We start from the raw sequence: 14,784 nt of genomic DNA on the forward strand, positions 1-14,784 counted from the left end.
GGAGAAAATGAAGAAGGAGCCGTTGACGTGTCACGTTCCGCTTCAGCTGACAGTGTGTTCACCAGCAGGTCTTTGCACCTCTGCAGGCTTGTGTCGGCCGGAAAGAGAGACACCACATAGGCTTTAAACCTAGGATCGAGCACGGTGGCCAAAATGTAGTGGTCTGATTTCAACAGATTGACCACCCTGGAATCCTGGCAAAGCGAATGAAGGGCTTCATCCACAAGTCCCACATGCCGAGCGGAATCGCTCCGTCTTAGCTCCTCCTTCACTTTCTCCAGCTGCTTCTGCAAAAGCCTGATGAGGGGAATGACCTGACTCAAGCTGGCAGTGTCTGAACTGACTTCACGTGTGGCAAGTTCGAAGGGCTGGAGAACCTTGCACAACACGGAAATCATTCTCCACTGCGCTTGAGTCAGGTGCATACCCCCTCCTTTGCCTATGTCATAGGTGGATGTATAGGCTTGTATGGCCTTTTGCTGCTCCTCCATCCTCTGAAGCATATAGAGGGTTGAGTTCCACCGCGTCACAACCTCTTGCTTCAGGTGATGGCGGGGCAGGTTCAAGAGTGTTTGCTGGCGCTCCAGTCTTCGGCACGCAGTCGCTGAATGGCGAAAGTGGCCAGACATTTTTCGGGCTACCCAAAGCGTCTCCTGCACGCCCCTGTCGCTTTTCAGAAAATTCTGCACCACCAAGTTTATTGTGTGAGCAAAACATGGGACGTGCTGGAATTTGCCCAGATGTAATGCCCGCACAATATTGGTGGCGTTGTCAGATATCACAAATCCCCAGGAGAGTCTAAGTGGGGTAAGCCACTGGACGATGATTTCCCTCAGTTTCTCTAAGAGGTTGTCGGCGGTGTGCCTCTTACTGAAACCGGTGATACACAGCGTAGCCTGCCTTGTAACGAGCTGGCGTTTCTGAGATGCTGCTACTGGTGACGCTGCTGCTGTTGCTGCGTAAGGTGATACATCTACCCAGTGGGCTGTCACAGTCATATAGTCCTTAGTCTGCCCTGTTCCACTTGTCCACATGTCCGTGGTTAAGTGGACATTGTCTACAACGGCATTTTTCAGGACACTGAGGACACTTTTTCTGACGTTTCTGTACAGTCTCGGTATCGCCTGCCTAGTGAAGTGGAATCTAGAAGGGATTTGGAACCGGGGACACACTACCTCCATCAATTGTCTAAATCCCACTGCACTAATGGCGGATACCGGAAGCACGTCTAACACCAACATAGCAGTCAAGGCCTCAGTTATACGTTTTGCTTCAGGATGACTGCTGTCGTACTTCATCCTCCTCGCTAAGGACTGTTGGAGGGTCAATTGTTTAGTAAAAGTAGTGGTGTTCCTACTTCCTCTCTGGGATGATGAACGACTCCCAGCAGCAGCAACAGCAGCAGCGGCAGCAGTAGGCGTAGCAATGCAGGATCCTCCGGAGGAATCCCGGATAGGAGAGTCAGTCATGCCAGTGACATGGCCTGCAGGACTACTTCCGATCCTGACTAAGGAGGAAATTGACGAGGAGGGAGTTGACGGTGTGGTTTGCAGGCGCTTGGATACAACAGGACAACGGGATTTAGGTGTCCCTGGACTGCTTACGGTCTTAGCCAAAGTTTCTGAACTTGACAGTAACTTTTTATGAACGCGCTGCAGGTGCCGTATAAGGGAGGATGTTCCTAGGTGGTTGACGTCCCTACCCCTACTTATTTCACTGGCAAGACAGTTGTTGTCCGGATTTGGATAGAAATATTGCCAGACCAAAGAGGTGGAATGTTTGGTCTTCTGCCCAGGCATGACCGTGATGGGCTTTTTCATCCCACGGACAACAACTGTCTCCCCCGGAGCCTGATTTAAACAAACCACATCACCATCAGAATCCTCCTCGCCAACTTCCTCCTCAGCGCCAGCTACACCAGTATCCTCATCCTGTTGTACTTCAACAGTGACATCTTCAATTTGCATATCAGCAAGTGGACTGTGGGTGCTCCTTTCAGCACTTGCAGGGGGCGTGCAAATGGTGGAAAGAGCCACCTCTTCCCGTCCAGTGCTGGGAAGGTCAGGCATCGCAACCACCACCACACTTGGACTCTCCTTGGGGATTTGTGATATCTTCTTAGAAAGCACAGTTCTTCGCTGTGCTTTTGCCAGCTTAACTCTTTTGATTTTTTTAGTGGGAGGAGGGCTTCCATCGTCATGTGAAGCTGAACCACTAGTCATGAACATACTAGGGATCGACCTTAGCCGTTCCTTGCCACTCCGTGTCGTAAATGGCATATTGGCAAGTTTACGTTTCTCTTCAGCTGATTTAAATGTCTTTTTCAAGGTCATTTTCCTGAACTTTGCCATTTGGGATTGTATGTGTCCTCTACTATGACATTGGGCATCGGCCTTGGCAGACGACGTTGATGGCATGTTATCGTCTATGTCATGACTAGTGGCAGCAGCTGCAGCACTAGGAGGAAGTGGTTCTTGATCTTTCTCTATTTTATTTTTATCGGAGAAAGTTTGGTCCTCCATTTATGTTATATCGATTTGATATATACGTGCGGCTAAACACCGAAAATAATTTTTTTTTTGGTTTGGACTGGAGTGTACTTTCGGGGGTTACAGCACCCTTAACGGTCAAGCCAGCCGGCCCTTTACTTATGACACAGGCGCACGCTTGGCACTACTTTGTTGATGCACGTGCGGCTACTGCGCACACAATTCACAAACACAGAAAATAATTTTTTTTTTGGTTTGGACTGGAGTGTACTTTCGGGGGTTACAGCACCCTTAACGGTCAAGCCAGCCGGCCCTTTACTTATGACACAGGCGCACGCTTGGCACTACTTTGTTGATGCACGTGCGGCTACTGCGCACACAATTCACAAACACAGAAAATAATTTTTTTTTTGGTTTGGACTGGAGTGTACTTTCGGGGGTTACAGCACCCTTAACGGTCAAGCCAGCCGGCCCTTTACTTATGACACAGGCACACGCTTGGCACTACTTTGTTGATGCACGTGCGGCTACTGCGCACACAATTCACAAACACAGAAAATATATAATTTTTTTAGCACTTGGGGGGAGCACCCCTGATGGACAGAGCACCCCCTGGACAACACTACAGCACCCCTTTAGGACTGGGACACTGCACAGGACTTTGGAGTGGACACAGCCCCTATGGAGAACTGACTGCACAACACAGTCCAGCCAGCCCCTATGGACTTTGAAGTAGTGGACACAGCCCCTATTAACAACAGCAGCACAGCACAACACAGCCAGCCCCTATGGACTTTGAAGTAGTGGACAACAGCAGCACTACACTACACTACACTACACAGCCCTAACTCCCACCCTCCCTCTTCACTGTCCACAGCCGAGTGAGAAAATGGCGCCGACGCGGGTACCTTATATAGGATCCAAAACCCGCGAGACTCGGAAGGCGGGAAGATGACGTTTTGCCTCGATTTCAGATCCGAGTCAGGCGGGAAAAGTCGAGCCTGACTCGGATCGGACTCGGATCGGGGGGGCTCGGGGGGATTCGGATTTCAGAAATCCGAACCCGCTCACCCCTAATATATATATATTATATATATATATATATATATACATATACATATATATACACACAGTTATACACACATACATACACACATCCCCATTTTTACATAGTATTTATTTGGAGGTATTATTTGGAGGTAACAGCAAAAGAAGTATCAACAAAATGAAAGTAAAAGCAAATAGGCTAATTTACCTCACAACACTTTGTTGGTGAAGGCTCAGGCTGCTGATTTGCCAGTCACTCCGGCACCTGGGGGAGACTGACATCCAGGGAAGGTGTTTGTAGGAGAGATGCAGGCTTGCAGCTTTATGCCGCCATGAACTGAGTTTTCACCAGGGGTCGGCACTGACGGTTACTCCCTGCTCCTCGGCTGCAGTCTTGCTCTTCTAGCTTTCCTGGGGGCCGCAGTGGAAGGAAATAGCCGGCGCCTGGGACAGCATCGAGCGTGATGACGTTGCGCGTCGCTGTGTCATCCATATGCCCATTGCCCAGAGTAACGGACCAGACCAAGTGACAGCACTGGTAAGGGGGAGGTGTTGGGGCAGCTTAATCATTTTTTTTGGCCTATTTGTGGAATACGCTAGTCGGGCAGCTGGACCATTTAGTTTATAATTAACTTTTAGGTGCCTGGGCCCCATTTTGTGCCCCTGAACCACGGGGCCCCTCTACGCATCGGGGCCCGGGACAGGTGTACCCTTTGTACCCCCCTGTCGCCGGGTCTGCCTAATAGCAAAACTGTGGCAGTGCATGCTAGGATGTGTTGTTCCACTGCAGCTGGATGGCCACAAGTTTGAGACCACTGCGCTAGACGATGTGCTAACAATGCGATATCGTGAGCTATTTCCCTTGAACTGTCCCCGGCACTCCAGGACACGATATGGTGCTAAAAAGTGTGCAATCTGACTTAAGATCTATTGTGCACAAAATCTATCTATTGCACAAAATCGTGTATGAAATCGTGTAGAAATCGGGCGAATCGTGTAAAATATCGTCTAGTGTGTACGCACCTTAACGGTCCAGGTTTTAAGGATAACTATGCTTGGACACAGGTGACTTAATTAGTACCTCAGTCTTTTGATTTAATCATCTGTGCTCAACCATGGTTATCCTTAAAACCTGGACCGTTAGGATGCCTTGAGGACCGAGTTTGGGAACCTCTGTATCAAGAAAATGGGCATTTATTTTAAATTATTACCCTTAATTTTGCTGCCCCCTATAACTTGCTGTCTAAGGGCCTGAATCATTACCGATCGCAACTGTAATTACGCACGCAATTGAGCGATTGTTGTGTTCTGCGCATGAATATGCGTGTGTGCAAGCCGGCCACTGCGATCGGGACTGCAATCGCAGTGACTACGCAGACCCATCGCGGAGTGATTGACAAGAAGTGCTGTTTGTGGGAGGTGACGGCCGTGCCAGGGCATTTGAACGCCGTTGCAAAGGCGTGCATGAATTATCCACTGCGATGCCTTAATCAGCCAGAGTACTCAAAGCGTGCGATGAAGTTAGCAATTCCTGAGTAAGGTCAGAGCTTTTGCAATTTTGCATGAGGCTGCGATGGTACCGATGGTTTTGCAGTCTTGCTAAACATTATGGATATGTGTAAAGTAAAGTGGGCCTCCTTATGTAGTGCTGTGACGGCATAGCGATCGCAATAGATTAGCATACTATCGTAGTGAGTGTGTAATGGCTATTGCAATCGCAGTTGCGGTCGGTAATGAATCAGGCCCTAAGGCAGCTGCCCAGGGTGCACCATTGTAGTCGCAGCCCTGGGATTCATGTCCTTTGTTTTATCGGATGGTAGTGTCGATATAAGTCCTGTGTTTCTTGATTGCTAGTGTAGCTAACACTAGCTATAGTTTGAGACACTTTTCGACATCATATCCATATCATATGTAATAATTAAATGGAAGACAGTGGGAGCTCTCTGTATAGTGAGGTTGTTCTGTTTATTGAGAAGTTTTATGAAATGGAAGATAGATTATATGTACTTAGCTTGCGTACCTAAGATTGCTATTGACATGAGGTATTTAACCAGTGTTTACACTTTTGGTTGGTGGGTGCCAGAAGAAATGGTGGACATTTAACATCAATAAATAGTGCACACAGTGACTAAAAGATACAGCCATATTACCGCTGCTTCCAGCAGGCGCAAGCAGGAGTGTGTATACAATTATTGGAATGAATAGGTAGAAGGAGCAGGATCCCCAGCAGCACAGAGTAGTGATATGAGGAGGGTAATGGAGGCAGCAGGAAGCCACAGACTGAGAATAATATGGTAGGAGCAGGAACACATACAGCACTGAGTAGTGGGTGGGATGTACTAAGTATCGCATCCTCGATGCATGACATCCCCCCTGACTTTGGGTTCATACCACGATATGTATCAAGAATATCGCAAAGGACAGCTCTCCCGATAACAGCTGTCCTTTGCAATGACTCCAGACAAAGGGTTTAACACCCGGAAGTCCCTCTGGCGTCCTTCTGCAGAAGGCTGCGGGCCGCGGGTGGTGATGGGAGGGATCCGATCGGATCCCTTGGGAGTGTTAAGAAGCCCATAGGCTTCTATTGGGTAACGCTACATGAAGATGGTGTTACTTATCAGGACAAAGCACTGGAATGCAGTGCATTCTGGTGCTTAGTACATTTGAGGAATGTGTTAAAACCCCTGAAAACTGCATTTTCGAGGGTTTTACCACATTTTCCCATGAAGAGGGGAATAGAGGCAGCAGGAAGCAACAGACTGTGAGCTATATAGTAGAAGCAGAGACCCCTAAAGCATGAGTAGTGACATGAGGAGTGCAATAGAGCCATGGACTGCGGGTTATATAGTAGAAGAAGCAGGATCCTCAACAGCACAGAGGGAAGCGGTATGATTTACCGCCGTACCTCTGCCCGGCGGTTGGAATGCCAACACCAGGAGGCCGGCAGAGGAGGAAAACCCGATCGTCGAAGGTATTTCTAACCCCCTAACCCTAACCCTCCTTTAGAGTGCCTAACCCTAACCTTCCCCCCCAATGCCTAACCCTAATCCCCCTCTAAGTGCCTAAACCTAACCCCCCCTTTCCCGCCGTCTAAACCGAAGTTCCCCGGGGGGGTGCCTAACCCTAAGTCCCCCCCGGGAGCCCTAAACCTAACCCTCCCCGCAGCGGCGCTCGGCATCCCTTCGATCAGGATGTCGGGCGCCGGTCTCCCAGCGTCAGTAAAATGACAGGCGTCTAGATTTAGACGCCTGTCATTTAACCCTCGCCGGGACAAAGCAGTCGGGAAGCCAGCTGTCGGGATTAGGTCCGCCAGCTTCCCGACTGCATACCGCACAGAGTAGTGCTATGAGGAGGGGAATAAGTTATCAGGAAGCCACAGACTGAGAATTATATAGTAGAAGGAGCAGGATCACCCAACAGCACAGTTGTGATATGAGGAGGGGGTGAAGGCAAAAAGAATCCACAGACAGATAGTTATATAATAGAGGGAGCAGGTTCCCTAACAGCAAAGAGTAGCAATATGAGGCTTTTTAGCCATGCTATGGTTACATATTTTACACTCATGACTTCATTTGGATTTAAAAAAATCATTTGATTACACTATATATAGATATTTGTCATGAAACTTTATTAGACTAAGTATTGCTTTATAGTAAATGCTGCAACGGATTATATGTAATTTTGTATAAAGACACTGTTACATGTCATGCAGCTTAAATAGTGTGTGTTAAATTAACCTCTTTATAATTCACTGTTCATACTTACTAACACCAATACTATACCTGTTTGTTCCATAATGTATATACAATGTTTTAATTCCAAATTTCTCCTACATATCATCATATATATTTGTTTTTTGGTCACATTTGTCAGCGGTTTTCTCTCTGCAGGATCATTATGTTGTCCTCCTGTGTCCTACGGAAATGGACCTGCCAGTGCGGAGGGTCTTACAAATTCCTCTGTGGTCCCAACGGGTCATCTACCTGCAGGGCTCAGCATTGAAAGATCAGGATCTCATGAGGGCCAAGTAAGTCATTCCAGTAAATGTCAGCAACGTACATTCAGTGCTCAGGGTGGAACATATAATCTTATTGGGATTTCTGAATGAGAAACTGTCTACCATTGTTATCTAATCATCCCTGTTCAAGATTTATCTCCATCCCCATAGAGGATTGCTGCTATGTGCAGGCAACCAGTACACCCATAAAGACAAAGTAATCTCTCTGCTGTACCGCGGGAGGCGCCATGCAGTCTAGTACTCCCTTGTTCAAGCTGATTGCCTGCCTGTCCCATAGGTATTGGTTACAAATAATATGTAGGTGTTGGTGGATATCACAGCAGGTTTCAAATCGCATAATACAAACTCCTGTTTAAGCTTAGACATCTCAGCCTCATTTAGTCAACATCTAAAAGGTTGTGAAGTGAGTCTTGTGCTGTTTCTTATGGAGCTAAAACGAAATACACCTTTACACTTTTTTATTTTTTCAAAGAAGAGTAATTAGAGTTGAACGCTGGTTTTTCATGCTTCATATATTAGAATTCGACTTTGATGGTTTATTAGTACTTTAATTGTTTTAGTTATGGTTTTGCCCAGGGCCGGACTGGCCATTTGGCACTTCTGGCAAATGCCAAAAGGGCCGATGGCCTCAGGGCTGGCTCGACACAAGGAGAGCGGAAGTGCCCTCGCCCTCCACCCAACGCCACCGGATACAGGTTATGCGCTCAGGGGGAGGGAAGGGCCGTCAATGCAGTGATGGGCCGGGAAAGGCGTGCCGCTAGGCCAGGCCCCCGTGACTCACGGCACGCCCCTTCGCAAGCACCGGCACCTAAGTTGCACAGGGCAGACTGCCAGGGCTGAACTACAGCCCCAGTCCGTCCCTGGTTTTGCCCCTGATTTTACAATCAATGTTCAGTATTACATATTATCCCCTCCTAATGTCCCACCATACTCTCATTTGAGAATATAAAATGTTGGTTAAATATTTGCTGCATAATGAAAAAAATTATTCTAAGATACATTGTTACCAACAGATAGTTGATGTTCCACAGTAAAATATAGAGAACCTTCTGCCACCGATGCCCATTTCAGAGGGCAAAGAGTAGAGCCAGCCTAACATTATGTATGTTACAGTACTAGAAGGCAGCGACACAGGTTCTTTCTCATCCTTCATCTGCATATTGGGGTTGTGCTGTTTGCCTTTTGCTTTACTGTTTAGAGAAGACATCTGGGTCATTTTACTTACATGACAGCCCTTTCAGTTAACCCTTTACCTACTGGGGCTTTAGAGCTTACGTTGATTAGTGATATCCACTTACAGACAGCTTGTTTCAGCCTTGTTAGGACTCCTCAGTGCAGAATAGGATATTCTGCTCATCCTAGAGACAGCCTCATAATTTCTCACCGCTGCTCTTACTAACCAGTGTCCTACTCTTTCTAATCATTCTGGGGCTGATGCAGAGTGAGTGATATGCCAGGTTGCATAGCACAGAGGTTCCCAAGCTCTACCATTACAGTCCAGGTTTTAAGGATATTCATGGTTGAGCACAGGTGACTTAATTAGCACCTCAGTCAATTTGATTTAACCATCTGGGCTCAAGCATGGATCTTCTTAAAATCTGAACTGCACTGGCGGTGTTTGGGAGCCACTGGCATAGCATTTCTCACATGAATCCGCACTATGCTTGCTTAGCAAGTGAACGCACGTATATACAGCTATGCAGACCCGTCCACATTTTCAACACAACTAACCTTTAAGCCAAAGAGGTGAAACAGGACTGGAAGTGGTGTCGTCACCCAGTCAATGCTCAGTAATGGTGTCCTCGCATAAGTGTGGCTCATGCAGACCAGCAAGTAAGCGCCCATAGCCCTGTAAGAAGATGGGTCTTTTGCCCCTGCTACAGGGCTAGTATTGACTCTGATGATGTCATAAACTAGGCGCATATGCTGCCATGGTGGATATGTATGCACCTTGAGATGTGTGCTGCTTTGCATACAGTGCGTCCGGAAAGTATTCACAGCGCTTAACTTTTTACACATTTTGTTATGTTACAGCCTTAATCCAAAATGGAATTAATTCATTTTTTTCCACAAAATTCTACACACAATACCCCATAATGACGTGTAAAAATTTTTTTGAAATTGTTGCAAATTTAATAAAAAAAAAAAAAATAAGAAATCACATATACATAAGTATTCACAACCTTTACCATGAAGCTCAAAATTGAGCTCAGGTGCATCCTGTTTCCACTGATAATCCTTGAGATGTTCCTACACCTTAATTGGAGTCCACCTGTGGTAAATTCAGTTGATTGGACATGATTTTGAAGGGCATACACCTGTCTATATAAGGTCCCACACTTGACAGTGCATGTCAGAGCACAAACTAAGCATGAAGTCCAAGGAATTGTCTGTAGACCTCCAAGACAGGATTGTCTCGAGGCACAAATCTGGGGAAGGGTACAGAAAAATATCTGCTGCTTTGAAGGTCCCAATGAGCACAGTGGCCTCCATCATCCATAAATGGAAGAAGTTCGGAGCCACCAGAACTCTTCCTAGAGTGAGTTGGCCGGCTTTCTAAACTGAGCGATCGGGAGAGAAGGGCCCTAGTCAGGAAGGTGACCAAGAACCCGATGGTCACTCTATCAGAGCTACAGCATTCCTCTGTAGAGAGAGGAGAACCTTCCAGAAGGACAGCCATCTCTGCAGCAATCCACCAATCAGGCCTGTATGGTAGAGTGGCCAGACGGAAGCCACTCCTTAGTAAAAAACACATGGCAGGCCACCTGGAGTTTGCCAAAATGCACCTGAAGGACTCTCTGACCATGAGAAACAAAATTCTCTGCTCTGATGAGATAAAGATTGAACTCTTTGGCATGAATGCCAGGCATTATGTTTGGAGGAAACCAAGCACTGCTCATCACCAGGCCAATACCATCCCTACAGTGAAGCATGGTGGTGGCAGCATAATGCAGCGACAGGAACTGTGAGACTAGTCAGGATAGAGGGAAAGATGAATGCAGCAATGTACAGAGACATCCTGGATGAAACCCTGCTCCAGAACGCTCTTGACCTCAGACTGGGGCGATGGTTCATCTTTCAGCAGGACAACGACCCTAAGCACACAGCCAAGATATCAAAGGAGTGGCTTGAGGACAACTATGTGAATGTAATTGAGTGTCTCAGCCAGAGCTCAGTCTTGAATCCGATTGAACATCTCTGGAGAGAGCTGAAAATGGCTGTGCACCGACGCTTCCCATCCAACCTGATGGAGCTTGAGAAGTGCTGCAAAGAGGAATGGGTGAAACTTCCCAAAGATAGGTGTGCCAAGCTTTTGGCATCCTATTCAAAAAGACTTGAGGCTGTAATTGCTGCCAAAGGTGCATCAAGAAAGTATTGAGCAAAGGCTGTGAATACTTATGTACATGTGATTTCTTAGGTTTTTTTTTTATTAAATTTGCAAAAATCTCGAAAAAACTTTTTACACGTTGTCATTATGGGGTATTGTTTGTAGAATTTTGAGGACTAAAATGAATTTATTAAGGCTGTAACATAACAAAATGTGGAAAAAGTGAAGCGCTGTGAATACTTCCCGGATGCACTGTATGTACGGCAATATGCTATTTTTACGCATTTTTCTTTTGAGTAATTTCCGCACATTTTCCTACCTGTGCCAGCCCCAATATGTCCTAATAACCTGTGTCACCTACACCATAACTGCCTGACTAACCTTATCTTTATTTTCTTGTAACCCCTCTCTCCCCTTCTCCCCATCACTGCCTCCACCCCCTCTGTAACCTCTCTGTTATATCTGATCTTCTCTATTTCGGCTACCTGTTTCTCCTTTCCCCTTTATCGTTCTCCTTTAGAATTGATGACGCAGAAGCCTGTTTTATTCTCAGCAACCGCTTTGAGACGGACCGCATTGCAGCTGTACGTCTAAATGGGCTCGGGAAGGAGGGTGGCGATTGATGTTAATTTGGGGGTTCGTGGCTGTTACTCATTCATGTGACACAGAAGAATCTACGAGTCTGGGACTTTGTTCCACCCATCACAGAGTAACGGAAATAAACACTGTTTTTTAAATGGTTGTGTTTGTATAATCAAACTTAGGGGTAGATTTACTAAAGCTTCTAAAACAGACAAGTGGTAGTGTTGCCCATAGCAATCGATCATATTGTAGCTATCATTCCTCTATTGCATGCTAGAAAATGATAGACATAAACTCTAATCTGTTCTCTTATCTTCTTTCTGTGGCCACTGGGGGGTGCTATGTGCAGTGCGTAGCTTGATTTTGATAAGATAGGCCAGGTCAGGGAATGTAACATGATGGAACCCGTTTAAAAAAGTTGTTTTCTTTTGCTCACCAGGATCACCAGACCATACTCCGCGCCTGGGCTGTGAAAGACTTTGCACCCAACTGTCCTCTTTATGTTCAGATACTTAAACCAGAAAACAAATTTCATATAAAATTTGCAGGTAATGAGACAAAGCATTCTGAGTACTCAGCATGTCTGTAGGGCATGATAAGAATTTTGTAGAATAACTGGATTTATGGAGGAATATCTGTAGATATAATATGAAGAACACACACACATATTTTTATTAATATTCTGGAACAACAGATGAGACAATCTTTACCACCATAATAAAACTGGTGTCAGTTGGGAGAAAAATGGTGTTGCCTCCATCCTGCACAATTCCGGAAAATGGTAGGCTCAGTGCCATGTTGAATAGTGATGAAGTGGCTTTAATTGGAGGCAATTGTCTATTACCTGATAGTATTCCTGGCTAATATGAGATTATACAATTAATCTAGGCTTTATTCATGTTTCTGATGGGTTGGGTATGAAATCCCGGCTGTCGGGATGCCGCTGCTTAGAATACCGACAGCGGCATCCCGACACCCATAGGAACTTAAGGTAAGTATTTTCCGTATCCTTACCCCCCTCCCCCTAACTCTCCCTCCTCGGTACCTAAACCTAACCCCCCCTTCCTAGTGCCCAAACCTAACCACCCCCTGCCCTCACCCTAATACTAACTCTCCAACCCCGGTGCCTAACCCTCCCCCTAATGCCTAACCCTGCTAGCTAACGCTTACCTCCCCTAACACCCGATGCGGGATGTTGATAGTCAGGATTTTGCTGCCAGGATTCTGACCTGTACGGATTTAGGCGCCGTTATTTTGACTGTCAGCATCCGGCACGCTGGGATGCCGCCTACCAGGGGTGCCGAGAGGGGGAGCGGGTACAGATTACACGGGCTCGGGCTTCCTGAGGTCCCGCCCCCCCCCCCCTCCCTCCAAGCAGCCTAGCACACGGAGTGTGCTGAGCTGCAGTGGGAGACTGCTCGTGGCTGCTAAGCATCAGCCACAGCAGTCTCCTACGCCTGTGGGGGGGAGCGATCACACTGATCACTCCCCCCCTGGCTTTGTGCTGGTCTGAGGGGGCTCAGAGCACCCCCCCTCCCCAGTGCGCAGCACCACTGCGCGCCACTGCAAAACTGTCGTCGCCCCCCCGCGGGAAGGGGGCTAGGCCATGCCTCCCGCAATTAGGCCACACCCCCTATTACTTGGGCCCGTTGCGGCTCTCGGCGGACCTGCCGACTACATCCCGTTTCTGACCGTATCCATAAAACATATGCACACTTTATACAGCCATTAAGGTATATCTGTCAGCTATACACAGTGAATGCTGCCATTATGTGGGCTGGGCCAATATTCATGAGAGTGCAGCCTCTAGAATCAGTTCTCTAGAAACCAAAGACATTAGTGACTTAGGGGTTTATTTATCAAGATGCAGCAGTATGGTAAATATTTTCTGTTGCTGCTATTCACAGTGCTAGGCAGTGACAGCTCCTTACTTGTCTGGATGGGGGGGTCTGTAATTGTGCGTCTGTAATTGTGCGTAGGATTGCAATCACGTGCACAAATTGGCACTGTTCGGCTTATAGAGACTGCATCGGCTTCAGCCACTAGAAGCTGGGAAGGGTTGCCTTGGTAGCAGGGGAGTGGCTCCCATGGGACACGCTCTCACTGCTATCACAATCTGGCCTGGCAATCATAGGGGGAGAAAACATAATCTCCCGGTACTACCTTTTGGCTGTTATTAGCAGGGATCTCTTCCAATAGGAAGTCACTGCCACTGCTAGGTAGTCAGTATCTGCGGGGGGGTGGATTTTACTGGAAGGGGGGGCTGTAGCCCCTAGACAAAATCCGCCACTGGTGCTAGATAATCTTCTGTCAATTTTTCCCTATAGCAATTTTTCCCTTGCAAGCAGGGCCTTCCTACCTCTATGTCTGTCTGTAATTACCCAGTCTTGTTTTAGTACCCAATTGTAAAGCACAACAGAATATGCTGGCACTATATAATTAATAAAGGTTCTCTGGGGATGCTGACCAATATTGGCTGGTGATGGTAAGAGGAGCACTCTTACTGCCTTGCCAGCCAGCCTTGGGGCATTCTGCATATATTATGTATGTTTTAAATACTTTCTCTTTATTTAAATAATATACAATTTTTTCTTAAAACAGTCCTGTGCAATTGCCTTAAGGTGCGTACACACTAGGCGATTAGGAAAGACAGTACGATTACGACATCGTAATCGTACAGTCTTTCCTGATCCCCTGTAGTGCCTACACTGAGCGATGAGTCATTCAGTGTAGGCACCCTCCATCATTCCTGAACATATCGGCAGATTGGCCTGCATGTTCAGGCGATGATAGATGATGGAAACGACCAGCGGGAGCGAGCAGTGCTGGTCGTTTCCGACATTATAGTGCACGATTGCTGAGCAATTGATTGATTATGATGTCGTAATCGTACAATCGCTCAGTAATATCGCCAAGTGTGTATGCACCTTTAATGAGTTGGTGATAATGTTCAGTACAGCAGTTATACTTTATGTGCCCCAAATATCCTTGTTAAATAGGCATCCCCATGCTTTGAGAAAAGACAGAAAAATTAACCACGCCTAAGCATGTACCCAGTATAGATATATTTATATTACACCATGTGTGCCATATAAAATTAAATAATAATAATAAATAAAATCAAAAATAAAGATTCAATAAAACCACAAGATGACTTAATAACTAATTGCTATTTACTGTATAAAGAACTCACAGCAATGGAGATACGTATAAAAACATTAAATCAACACATGAAACATTGGGCCTGATTCAGACCCGTTCGCTAAGCTGTGAACGCACGTTATGGGCGATTATCACACATTTGCGTATGCGCGAACCAG

The 14,784-nt window shown here is 46.5% G+C and overlaps 1 protein-coding gene across 4 annotated transcripts in view; it reads left to right on the top strand.

Moving 5' to 3' along the window:
- The window catches only part of LOC148517162 (potassium channel subfamily T member 2-like), a 161,705-nt gene that overhangs the window by 107,585 nt on the left and 39,336 nt on the right, over positions 1–14,784 (top strand). For 3 of the 4 annotated variants that reach the window (XM_088479045.1, XM_088479047.1, XM_088479046.1), the window contains exons 12-14: positions 7,427–7,563; positions 11,403–11,466; positions 11,904–12,012. In XM_088479045.1, coding sequence (XP_088335171.1) covers positions 7,427–7,563; positions 11,403–11,466; positions 11,904–12,012 — 310 coding nt within the window. The remainder of the gene's footprint in view (positions 1–7,426; positions 7,564–11,402; positions 11,467–11,903; positions 12,013–14,784) is intronic. The other variant, XM_088479048.1, reaches the window with a different exon arrangement.

This window comes from Taudactylus pleione, unplaced genomic scaffold (assembly GCF_031769625.1).
Source record: "Taudactylus pleione unplaced genomic scaffold, aTauple2 ptg000226l, whole genome shotgun sequence".
NCBI lineage: Eukaryota > Metazoa > Chordata > Amphibia > Anura > Myobatrachidae > Taudactylus > Taudactylus pleione.